The following is a 13,775-nucleotide window of genomic DNA, read 5'->3' as shown; positions in this document are numbered from 1 at the left end:
GTCTGATAAAGAAAATAAGGAGCAGAGGTCACATGTGTCTTGGAAGGGATATGTCATGGTCATCATAAAAGGACAGGTCAATGAACTACCTCATCTGATGATGCAAAGAGGTTGCATTTCTAGCTGCACCAGAGAGACATACTTTTGAGAGAAACTTGGTCCGCAAAATGTTTAACATGTTGACATTTTGTAGCTTGACTTTTCATGTAAAGCATATTACTGAACACCTTTTCTAGGATTTGTTTAGATGTTTTTAATATACATGTACAGGCCACCTTATTAGAAACAATGTTTTAATACGGTGTACTAAATTCTTCAAGGCATGGATTGAATAATTGTGGTCTATGATGACATGAGATTTGTCAGGTGCAAAAAAAGTATGCCAAAGAAACACTCAAAAAGCAGGTTTCATGCTGTTTACACCAAATTCTGAGCCTACCATCTGTGTGCACAATAGAAATTGAGACTTCAGTCGAGGTAACATTTCTCCAGTCTTCCATTATCAAGTTCTGGTGAGCCTCTGCCCACTTTAGCTTCAGATTCCTCTTCTTGGGTGAAAAGAGAGGAATATGATGTGGTTTACTACTATTGTAGCCCATCCACCTCAAGGTTCAAAGCTTTTGTTGATGCTTCTCTGATTCACCACTAGGGCTATAAAATATGAAGAAAACATCTATTTGCGATTTTTCTAACTTACATCGCAATTATTTTTTATAAATTGAGATTCAGGCCTGATTTTTTTTGGCCAAGAAGACCAGAATATCAACCTTTGTAGGCATGATCCCTGAATTGCCAAACTGACGGTAAGTCATGGTTGTGATGTCACAAAACATGGAGGTTTGGTTCTCGCTGATTAATCTACCTCATCTACAGGCATTTCTCAAGCGTTTTTGACAGTGTGCACACTTAAAAAGATGGCTCCTTAAGGGTTCTTTAGAGAAGATCAGTGGTTCTATATAAAACCATGAACTCTCTAAGACCCATTTGCATGCTTAAATGGTTCTCTGCATGGTGATTGGTTCTTCAGATTGATGGAGAATGTTTTGTATATGATCCTATATAGCACCAAAGAGTTTTGGGTCTTAGAGAGTTCATGGTTCTATTTAGAACCATCATTTTTAAAAGTGTGGGCTATAATATGAAAAATCAAAATTGCAATTTTTAATATAAAAACAATTAATCTTTCAGCTGTAATCTAATCTAATCATAAAGAATGGCTCTCCACTGACCTCACTCTTTAACAAGGTGTTACATGTGAAAATCCCAGGAGACCAGAGTTAGATCAAGATTATTTCCTTATTCTGATGTTTATGTGAACTTTTTTAACTAAAGCTTTTGATTTTATGCACTGCATTGATGCCAAAGGACTGGATGAACTAGATAACTACACAACAGATGCAGGTGTACGATGATTCTAATCAAGTCTTTGAGTTGTGGACTAACATAAACAACTAAGCTTAGAACTTAAAACACAACTGCATTGCAATACTGCAACATAATACAGAATAATCCGGAATAGTCCAGAGAAAAATTCCTAATGCTAAGATCACTGAAGGGCTGAAACAGAAGAGTTTCTTTTTAACTTTTATTTTTAAAAATGAGTAAGCAGATCATTCTTATGTCCTGTGAATACCAAAATCTGTGTAAACAGCACATATAACATTTGCATTATGTCTCTAAATCTTTATATAAACACAATGTTGAACGACATATCAAAGGTTTTCCGAGAAACACTTTTGACAATGTCATGATGAAAACAGACCATACCAAAAATGTACATGCATGTGCACAGGGTTCACAGTGGATTCAAGACAACTGGATAAAAGTACTTCTACAGTGTTGAAATAGCTGGGTCCCATCCCAGGAATCTTGACAGAACTCTCTCTTCACCTCTCCTTAATCAACACTTGGTTTACTCTTGGCTTAATGAGGTCAATACACTAGCTACACCTACCGTTATTTAATTAGAAATCTATGTTCTATGTTTCCAGTCTAAATCCTACTACTTAGGCATCAATGACAAAATCTCCTCCTCAAATATCTCAAAACAGCTGGTATCATTTTTGTATAATAGCTGCTAGTGTGTTAGGCAGTCCAACAAAGTATGGAAGGTTTAAACCCTTTCTAATAGATCTCAATTACAACCTACTTACCTTCAGACATCTATCTTAAGGCCCATTTTCACTTAACATGGTTCCAGCACTGACAAATCAATTAAATCTACATAGCATCCATATTCTGAATATTTGCTGACCTTTCTTTTCATCTTCTTTACGAACAACCACCCTTGGGCCACCAGCTTATCAGCAAACTGCCCTTGTAACACTGACAGTGTGAAGTCACCACTACAGTATAACAGTAAAAGGACAAGACATTTACTGACCTAAAGAATGAGTCAAGATGGCTATCTGGACAACCAGCCAAGATAAAATAGCAAAAGTGAGGAATTGTGTTCAGTCTGTCAGGTTCGATTAAACTCGTCATGCTCGTCCTGTGAGGCAATGTCAGCCAAAAGGACAGAGAAATACACCACAGCCAGGGTTAACATTAATGTCTGATGACCCTTCGCCTCTAAGAATCCTCTACAAACATACCTGCAAAATTTGGAATGGTCCAAAATGGTTCTACACATTAGAAACGTTCTCTACAGAATAATGCCAAGAGACAAAATGTAGAAACATTTTACAGCACATTTCACCTTGGCTTCAGTCTAAGTACAGTAAAAACTAGTGTCACAAATAGCAACAAATTACAAGATCACCTTTTAACAGTCTAGATTTTGATATACTCTGATACAAAACATTTTAATAATAATGTTAACTTGTGATGGATGTGTTAATCGTTTGTGCAAAAAGGGCAAGACTAAGAATGTGACAATAATTTTCTCTCTTCAAAAATAAAGGCAAGCTTTAAGTTCTTTTCTTTCTTGGTGGTTGTGACTGTGTCTTGGTAGGTACTGGTTTAGAAATGTGTCTCCTTCTCTGTGATGGTGGAGATCTTGCCGTCCGCCCTCATTTTGGCATCAGCGTCGTTGATGGCGTACGGACTCTTGGCACCGAGCTGCCCTCTCATCCTCAGATCAGAGCTGGGAGTGGTGAGCTTCTTGATTCTCTGGAATCAGGAACACATCCCAAAGAGAACATCAGCATTACATCCTCTTGAACACTAGAGGGTGCTCCCGAGCGAGTCCAAAATGAATGGGCTAAGATGGAGCGAAATCATAGTTTATAAATACTTAAACATTTTTATTGTAAAAGAATGCATTCATTTCCTGAACACAGAACAGCATACAACATTTTAACACCACTGTCATATTTTTAGGCAGTTTTGAACTCAAGTAAAAGGAGTTTAAAATGGCGCCTCATGGACATCCATAACATCCTTAATGAGCTGCTCTGCTCGCTAACGAGCAGCACTCTGTAGCAGTAATGTTACCGTCCTGCTGCCCAAAACCCGGCTGCTGTAGAAAATAGAAACATCTTCGTTTTTTTAATGAAGTACATCCTTCTACTTTCTAAAATGAATGGAAAGTTCTGGACAAGTGGTTAGAAACTATGTTAACTTTACATTTTTAGCTGTTTAACTCCATTTACTCCCATTCGTTGAGGACTCACTTGTGGGCAGCCTTGACTTTTTTTGCAATCATATTTTGATACAACAGGAAATATGAAGTATATAAACATAAACCAGCTCTAGTATTAGTTCAGAATTCTTTTCTGGTCACTCAAACATGAGAAGTGTTGTGCAGCAGCACAGCTACACTGCATATACAGTGCCACAAAAAAGCTCTCATAGGTAGCGGCCCTGCTGCTGGGTTGTTGCCCTCCTAGGGCCTCCTCCATGTCTCCTGGTGTACTGGCCTGTCTCCTGGTAGCGCCTCCAGGCTCTGGACACTACGCTGACAGACACAGCAAACATTCTTGCCACAGCTCGCATTGATGTGCCATCCTGGATGAGCTGCACTACCTGAGCCACTTGTGTGGGTTGTAGAGTCCGTCTCCTGCTACCATGAGTGTGAAAGCACCACCAACATTAAAAAGTGACCAAAACATCAGCCAGAAAGCAGAAAGGTACTGAGAAGTGGTCTGTGGCCCCCACCTGCAGAACCACTCCTTTATTGAGTGAGTCCTGCTAATTGCCAATAATTTCCACCTGTTGTCTATTCCATTTGCACAACAGCTGTGAAATTGATTGTCAATCAGTGTTGCTTCCTAAGTGGACAGTTTGATTTCACAGAAGTTTGATTTACTTGGAGTTCTATTGTGTTGTTTAAGTGTTCCCTTTATTTTTTTGAGCAGGGTACTTGGCCTTTGTCTGTTTATCTTAAAAAACTTTAACCTGGCTGTCTTTCTATGTGTACATTTCAAGTTATGTATCTCCTACTTTATATTTGAAATGCTAATACCTGGCGAAGCTAGCTAGAGTCAAGACAAGCAGAGTAAACAACACATACAACCAAGCAGCTTCATGGTTTTTGAAGACTCCTCAGTCAATAAGACGTGGCACAATGGGGTCAGATCAGGGCAAGGCCTCCCTTACACTTACACACAAAATATGGTATCAACTCTGCACTGCACTCAGAATACATTTCCAACCCTGCTGTGCTGCAGAAACCGTCATCTCTGGCCTGTCATGGTTCCACATGAAGTAATTTTCTAAGAGTAGGTTGGCTATGAATTTTGTCCTGCCAGACTTCTGTCTGAACTCTATACCCTAAACAGAGAATTACTGTCAGATCACTGTTAGGGCTGAGTGCTGCTCCAAATGTTTCAATGTTGATGACAACACCCCAATACCAACCCCTGAATATTATTTTCTGATACCTTCTTTTAAAAGACAAAACTGAAAATGGGCAGCTTGAGCAGCAGAAATCCCCCAAAAATCATTTCCATGCAATGAATACAATTTCAAAACCATATCATTTCATTTCCTGACATTTAGGTTGAAATATACTCCATCTGTTTTTCAGGACTGCTAATACAAACCCATTATTTTACTTTGCTAACTGGCAACGTAGCATGCTAACAGCTACAAGGCTAACAACAAAGAGGCTCTTCAAATTTTACAGCCAAACAAAGCAATTACTTACATATTTGATGTATGCTACATTTAAATATCTTTAAAAATGGTCAGCCAATACATGAGCTTAATCAGGAATCACTAACATGTATAGCATGCATTCAGGATGTAATTTAGACATCTGTGGTCTATGTGTTGATCTGCGTGCTGATCAGACCAACTACTTAGGTACTGAAATCTGTTTTTGATCATCATGGAATTTTTCAGTACTGTGTAGTATTGATGTTATTCTGTCGGTAACAAAAGTATTGAATTTTCAATGCCTAGACTTCAGAAAAGCTGAACTCTTTTTTGTGGTGCAATACAGAACTATTTCAAATGGTGCTTAAATGAACCATATACTGAAAGTTTTCATCATAGAGAAGACCCATTCAACCATGCAAAGAACCATTTATGCATTCAAACTGCCATAGTTCTCCACATAACCACTGACTAAACTGAAACAACCTCAAAGAACCTCTTTTTTTAATGGTGTAACCAATATTAATCAAAACGGATACAGTTTGAACACCAAATTAACACTAATTAACACATGCTCTGACAACACAATTTTTTGTGCAAAATTTGTATTGTAGTTCAACATATTGGGAAAAATAAAATGTGCCGTAACTTTAGCACAGACCAGTTTCTTTGATTATTTTTTAAATATCTAAATTCGGCGAATAATCAGTACTTGGGCAAGTTACAGTGTGCCTATTTGCTTAAACTGTAAGCATCATCTAATTTGCATGCTGCTGCATATCTCCAGCCACCAGCGTCCATCCTTATTTAACTCGGTCAGTTATTAATTTTACTTCCCTTTTTGGGGAAACTATTTGTTTAAACAAAGTCTTGTATGCCTGTTGCTATTTTTGGAGCTACATAGTCTGTACACAAGCAGTGTGATTTTACAGTGTGATTTCAGTCATAAAATGTACCTCCATGAAGGTTCCTTCCGTTTTCCAGATCTGGACTATAATGCCCAGAGGAATGCAGACCATCGAGGACAAGGCCATCGTCCACCCAATCCCATAGCCCCAGTCTGGATAGGTGTAGACGTTGTTATATTTCAGAGGCTTATACTTGATCAAGAAAAAGAGGAATATACCCTAAAGGAGGGAGAAGAAATAGTTATCAAACTATACCACAAAAGAACTTTACACAATTACAGTCACATCACTGGCACAGCTGTATTAAGCCATTCTGGGGCCCCTGGGCTAACACTGTCTTAGGGCTCCCCACACACCCCTATCAGCTCACCAACACATTCATCACAATTTCCTAGAGACCATAAGACCATCTGACACTGATATACACCAGAATAAAACAACTTACATGGATACAAAACATTTTCTAATTAAGCTGAATAATGGACATAAAATCATAAGGGTGAGATGCAGTCCTGGGTTAAACTGGGCTTTAGGAGGTGCTGTGGTCAGTCCTTTGATGGTAATGGTGTTGTTCAGAGTAGTCTTTTAGTTAATATACTGAGTTCTGGGCATTGATACACCTTCTGTCTTTTTGTCTCAACTCCAAGCATTTCAGTATTTTGTGGTTCAGTTTTGCAAAACAATAAACATTATAGTCATATACATCGGCCATCAGTAGAATTAAAATTCCCATCACATTCAACAGGAGTAGTGTTTGAAGATTGTATTTAGTTTTCTGTGTCTAGCTAGAATTGAAGGGGGGAAAAAAGCTTACTCAAAGGATGAGACATTATTAAACTACTTTATGCAAGTTAAAATAGCAGAAAGAACAAAGTTACAGCTGACTTGGAAAAAAGCAGCAGAGCAAAAGGAAGATGGGCCATTTAAAAAAGGAGCTGTTCATTAAATTATATAAAACACGGGCAAAATTTTTTTTAATTAATTACCATGAGATTAGAAGGAGCACACACAAGTGTATATTGGCTATTTCTGTGGTTTATCACATTGAATAGTTTTCACAAAGACTAAGTTACATTTCTATCAACTTATAGAGTAAGAGCTCAGTCTCTCTTGCCATTCACATAAGCCAAAGTTGCTAGAGCAACATTCAGTTCATATTCACAGTGGAACTGAACAATATACTGTTTGTTAATTGTTATTGTTTGACAATTGTATTAAAAAATAACAATATATTGTTTGTTGTTATTACAATACTGAAAAAAGCAGCAAATGCAGCATCCCTGACAAACTCAGGAGCTCGAGATGAGTTCCTGTGGGTGTTTTGATGATTCACAGTGCTAAGGTTATCCAAAAGAGGTCAATATTTTTTTCAAAATATAATGTTAAAATAAAGCAATCCAATCTTTAGCCTGTGTAAAATCGCTTGGGATGCATGATGATACTGGAGTCTTTCTCTCTATAGGACAGATGTTGAGATTTGACTGATATTTCAAACTGGTAACTGATGTATTTATTGATATCTGGAAGAGTAGATTATTTAGGCAATGATAAAACATTGCATTTTATTTATATTACTGTGTTTGTGATCCAACAGAAATGAATATTAATGCTGTAATGCTAATCCAGGCAGAACCAGTCTCAATGTCTACATTATATAAATGTTTATGTATCTATATTGGCAATGACATCAGCAAAATTGTACATAAAAAATGCTGGACATCGGCATCGATCCATGATTCCCATATCAGTGCATCCCTAAAATAAAAACAAGTATGCACTTTTAGGTTCAGACTCACAGAACAGATGCCGGGGGTAAGGATCTTCCAACACCACTTGATGAAGAATATGGGCTTGTAACCAATCATGTCCTCAATGTTCAAATAAAACTTGTCGCTGCCTGAAAATGATATCAAATATTTATAATCAAACAAACCTCTAATCCAGGGGTCTTTAATTAAAAATAAACTTTAATTAAAAGTCACTAAGGTCCAGTTAAAGACAATTTCCTCAAGCAAATGTCCGGAACATCATAATGTCTAACTTGCATTATGATTCAGTGCCACATACTGTTTACTGAAGTAGCCTTGTAGGTACATTAACCATATTATGTAGTCAACCACTGAATTTCCAACCAAATAAAGTACAATTCAGTCATATTTCAACAACAATTATTGTCCCTTTCCTTTTTCAGAGCACACCTGTAAAATAATCACTTTCTTCTTCGGCTGTGTTTCGCCTTGTCCCGCCCCATGTGTGCATCACTCACTTGAGTCTCTGTGCTCATTGTAATGCACAGACCTGATTGGCTGAGTAGCATAATGTGTGACATTTTCAAGGCATGTGATTGGTTTCCTGGACCACTAAACCAGTACCATAATGACTAGAAATGATATGCAGATTAAAATATGACCATCTGTCGAAAACAAATAATTCTTTATAGTTTATCGATTATAGGTCCAGGTTCACATATCACAGCATCTGGGTCCGGATTCTGACTGCGGTCTGCCTATTAGTGACCTCTGCTCTAAACAATAAACCATTACGTTCCTATGTTTCACAGTACATACTCATTGATAACTCAGACATTTAAATAAATGTATCTTAATAAGGAGAAACTGTTATTTAAATTGTTTCTCCAGTGAAGGACTTTGTTGACGGTGAAGGACTTTGTCGCATGGTGCGAGCGGAACCACCTGCACCTCAAATGTGACAAAGACAAAGGAACTGGTGGTGGACCTGAGGAGGGACAAGGCACCGGTGAACCCTGTGTCCATCAGGGGGGTCAGTGTGGACACTGTGGATGATTACAAATATCTTGGTGTATATATTGACAATAAACTGTACTGGGCTAAGAACACTGACGCCCTCTACAGGAAGGGCCAAAGTCGTCTCTATTTTCTGAGGCACCTGAGGTCCTCCAACATCTGCTGGACTATGTTCAGGATCTTCTATGAGCCTGTGGTGGCGAGTGCTATCCTCTGTGCTGTTGCACGCTGGGGAAGCAGACCGAGGGTGGCAGACGCCAACAGACTCAACAAACTGATCCACAAGGCCGGTGATGTTGTGGGTGAGGAGCTTGACTTGCTGACAGCAGTGTAAGAGAGGAGGACACTGTCTAAGCTGCAGGCCATTATGGACAATGGCTCCCACCCACTCTACGACACAGTGATGAAACAAAGGAGCACATTCAGTGCAAGACTCATTCTACTGAAATGCACCTCAGAGCGCCACAGGAAGTGATTCTTACCTGTGGCCATCTAACTCCTCCCTCAGTGTGTGATTCATCTGTGCAAAACTCAATACCTAACAGTACTGTTCATATGTGTAATAATAATAATTGTGTGCAATAACTATTAAAAATAAAAATAAGAGGTACAATAATTTGAACTGCCTACTAGATGTTTGATATTTATTATCACAGTCACCGCCACTTTACTATATTCATAAGAACTTAAATCTGGTGTACATATTGCAAATTTCTCTTTATCTTTGTTTTAAATTATTAAAGTGTTTATTCTTTTACATAAATGGTTGCAACTGTAACAACTGCAATTTCCCTCTGGGATCAATAAAGAATTCTGATTCTGATTTCACACTGATTTTGTGTCAATTTTGCTGAAATCTGCAATGCTAGCCTCTTCCCAGCAGATGGCACAGCAGCAACAGAAATATACCATCACATGGCAACAGACTCCACTGTCCTGATATTTTCAATAATTTATCACAAGTTTGAATACATAAGGCGCTGCCTTTTTCCAAACACGCAGAGTGGTCAGTGATGTGTGACTTTACTATGAAAAATGGATGACTAGGAAGAGCTGAAGAATGCCTTACCGTAGACCCACCCGATGCAGATGGACTCAAAGATGGCCACAAATAGCAAACACATACCACTGGCAGCGTAAGAGTCAAACAGCTGGAACACATACATCCCACCCTAATAGAGGAGAGAAACAGTATTCAGTCAAGTAAAGTAGTTCAAATCAAACTCTGCGCATCATGCACTTACTGCTCTAGTGGCACTACATTATTGATTAAAAAAACCTCACAACAAATCATAGTTTGGTTATAACTTCTGAGTGCCAGCAGCAGTGCTCTCCTAAAGTGTCTCTTCAAATTAAACAACTGTCTAACTTCTTAAAAGTGGGATACTGGGTACATTTATCTTCCAAGTACTTTTATAAGAACCTTTTTAGTTAGTACACAAAAACTACACTCATTTCTAAGTGTTTTGGCAGTATATTAGACCTGTATCTTAACCCTTATCTCAGGATGTTGCCTCAGGGCAACAAATTCAATTTCCTTACTTTACAATTGCATGATAATGAGTATACTGTAATTAAATCCCAATGAAATGTTTGGTAATAAATAGAGTTTAAATAAACTAAAAAAAAGTTTCTACTTGGTCAAAAGTGGGTACTAGTGGTATTTTATTGTCTTTTGGCATAATGGGGCTTGTCAATTACATGTTTTTGTACCAGGCAGATTCCTTAAAAAAATTTTTTTTTTTTTGCCCCCTACCTGTCAATCTGCTGGAGTGTGAAGTTACTTGCTTTTTAACATTAAGTATCACGTAAATTACTTGTATTGCTTAAACATATATGTTGCCTACAAGCAACAATGTTTGAGAGTGGAATAGATATGGATAAAAGGGTAAAAGGGGGCTAACAAAGTACGCAGAGAAAGACTGACTAGTCTGTAATTGTAGAACTACAAAGTGCACCTATACAGTAAATGGAGCTGATGAAATAGACAGTGAGCATAGAAACAAGGAGGTGGTCATATTGTTATGCCTGATCAGTTACTCTATTTCATTCCAAATACTGAGCAAAAGATTTAGGCACCTTTTACATCCAAAATTAGATTTATTTGGACAATAAGTGTTTATTTGCTCAGGTTTTTTCAAAACTCTCATTTTCAATAATCTCATCAATTTTATGCAAGAAAAGTGAATCAAACTTTTTTAAACATTGCTCTCACAATGAGCGCCACGAAGGGTTATACTGACAAAACAAACATGATGCCTCACTGGTGCAACAGCATTTCTCCAGTTCTGCCCTAGACTCTTTTCAAAGTATCATCCCTCTTATAGCTGGAGCCACTTGAGATTTATTCATGGCCTGCTTTACAGTGGAAATGTTCACCTGACTGCACATTATTCAGACTGAAAGTTTCTGCTACTGTACCGCTGAATTCAAGCCTATTTTTACACACCACCAAACCTTAAAAGCTCACCCTAAGTAACAATACAGCTACAGCTGTAGATGACGTGTTTTTTATAGGTTTGTATTTTGCATCAAATACAACTTCAAGCAAGATCGTACCCTGTAAAGATACACTATTCTGAACCCCTCTCTTGGCTCTCCTGCCCTTGACAGCAGCATTTTTCTCCAACACTGACACACCTGATTTGTCTCAAAGGACTTAATGATTATTTCATGAGCTGTGTTATGTGTGGCAGAGCTAGACTGAAGTAAAAACAAGTTGCAGAAGAGCTGGAGCACCATGAGTATATGTAAATTAGGCCACAGTAACTGTAGAAACTATTCTCTAGCACAATAACGTGCCGTTCTAGGATGTAAATTTTAATGTAAGCAGGTCTGTCATAAAAGTTTACCTGATGATTAACTGCCATATAAACAATTGCAACGAACAATTTCATTGTATTTTTCTGCTCACTGGATGCAAGAACAGGCCTAAAGTGCCCAAATTTACTAATTAAGTAACTTCCTAGCTGTCCATCCTAGCTGTTCAAGAACACACAGACTCAAATAAACAAACATTATTCACTGCTGCCCTCTAAAGGTGATGTAGCACCAGGCAGAAGTTAGAATGGCTGTTGTCATAAGACCCATCACCATAAAATTGATACGTAAGCAAGTGAAAATACCTTAAATCTCACTTATTTGTCTAATATTTATTTTTATGAGACTATAATAATAATGTAAGATTACTTAACTTATTTCTTGATATTTGTAGTACTAAGTCATTGTATGTAGCGTGTTTTGTTCCTTCAGCAGACGCCTTAAGTTGTTTCAAATTTTTTTTTTGTAAACAGCACAATTATCTGCATTATTTTTTGAAAGGAAAATGATCTGCCAATGGAATATGATTACTTCATTAGATAAAATTACTTAAAACATGTAAAAAAGCAAAGAAATTGTTCGAACAGTCTCTGAATGAAAAATATTTGACATATTGAAGATGTTTTCTCTTGCTTAGATATCATTTTTTGCAATGATGATGTTTTTTATCTTGTACTTATGTATTTGCCACACCCAGTTTACATTTGGTTTATGCAAAATAAACATATGATCAAGGAAAAATCAATACAATCATGCTGATATTTAATAACTATAACAGACCATATTAAATGGATTACTGCAAGCGAAATCATCTTAAACCCAGTCTAAATATCTAATATTTTTCATTTTGACATGGTTGTTATTATTAGATTATTTCACCTATTTCTAGATGCTTATGTACATTAAGTCAAAAGATCTCACTATACTGGCAGATAATTCTGCTTGTTTCAAGCATATTTCTAAAAATAAGCTAAATTATTTACCCATATGATGATAATTTCACTTAATAAAACTATGATTTTATTGGTCAAGCCATTATTTTTGCAGTGTAACAGAAAATTACCTCTGTCAACATGGTTAGACCCAACAAAAAAGAGGCCGCAGACATCCCTAAGATGAGCAGCTCTCGACGGTAGCCCACTCTGAAGGTTTTGGGGTACATGTCCACCACTGCAGTCACAAGACTTTCCACACACACAAACTATACAGAGAAAGAAGGAGGGATGAGTGTTTAGGAAATATTAATGCTTAAGTCAGAAAGATGATGTCCTTAGCTATGTCTCTAACATTGCATTAATAGATGTGATACCTGTATTAAAACCTTTTTTCTAACCTTACGTTGGCATGACATTATTTCACTTACCTTTAAAAAGGAATTACACCAATTTCAACAATCACTGTGTCAATGGATAATTCAATGGTAAATAAAATGTCAACAAAATTTGTGTTGCAGTCATGGTGACCCCTGAGTCCTAACACCAACACTGTAAAGAAATTTCTACAGTCAACCATTTCACACCAAACCACTCTGAATGAGTTTGTGTGACATCTTAACCATCCAACACCACTAGTGAACCTACACGTGTCGTCCTTCTATTCCTGTTAAGGTTTATCACCTGTCTGGAAGGCACTTTTGAGCTGCCACGGGTATGAAAAGTGCTCTATAAATAAATATATTACTATTTTTATCACAACCATGAGTTTGTATACATCGCTGCTGTCACAGGAAAACCTCTATTTTTGTCTATTTTTGCCGTTTTTCAATTTTTTACATAATTTGAAAAAGCCTGTTGTCATTTACATTGTGTGTACATTTAATGATGAACGGACCAAAATAAACTGCCAAAAAGAAATAAGAAAGAAAAAAGTCTGGTTCCTTTGACTTACATTAAAAGTAAAGTATGTTTTTTCCTTCTACAGTAAAAATATCATTTTGGAAATGCAAGGTTTTCTTCCGACAACAGTAATGTAATAATTACCATAGAAAATAACAATAAAACTGAAAAATAAAACAAGTTTCCTTTGGGGAGTATTTTGCCTTCCAAATCATTCACTGCAAAAAAAATGGTAGCTTGTGAAGTGAAATGATCTTAATCTAGCTGATATATAACAAACATTTGCCAGATGGGTGCACTTAGATTATCTAGCTCATTTCTAGACATTATTTACTCATTTTAGGTAATGTTATTAAAATTATCTCACTATACTGGCAGATAATGTTGGTGGTTTCAAGCACAATTCT

General features: G+C 37.1%; 1 protein-coding gene across 1 annotated transcript in view; it reads right to left on the bottom strand.

The window, feature by feature from the left end:
- Positions 1-1,571: 1,571 nt before the first annotated feature.
- Positions 1,572-13,775, bottom strand: part of slc6a11b (solute carrier family 6 member 11b) — a 48,414-nt gene continuing 36,210 nt past the window's right edge. The window contains exons 10-14 of the mRNA XM_017704749.1: positions 12,597-12,734; positions 9,783-9,885; positions 7,745-7,845; positions 5,997-6,167; positions 1,572-3,111 (exon numbers count right to left, since the gene is read on the bottom strand). Coding sequence (XP_017560238.1) covers positions 2,962-3,111; positions 5,997-6,167; positions 7,745-7,845; positions 9,783-9,885; positions 12,597-12,734 — 663 coding nt within the window. The 3' untranslated portion in view covers positions 1,572-2,961. The remainder of the gene's footprint in view (positions 3,112-5,996; positions 6,168-7,744; positions 7,846-9,782; positions 9,886-12,596; positions 12,735-13,775) is intronic.

The sequence above is a fragment of the Pygocentrus nattereri genome, chromosome 21 (genome assembly GCF_015220715.1).
Source record: "Pygocentrus nattereri isolate fPygNat1 chromosome 21, fPygNat1.pri, whole genome shotgun sequence".
NCBI classification, from domain to species: domain Eukaryota; kingdom Metazoa; phylum Chordata; class Actinopteri; order Characiformes; family Serrasalmidae; genus Pygocentrus; species Pygocentrus nattereri.
The sequence above is the reverse complement of the archived record's forward strand: the minus strand, read 5'-3'. Positions and strand labels throughout refer to the sequence as shown.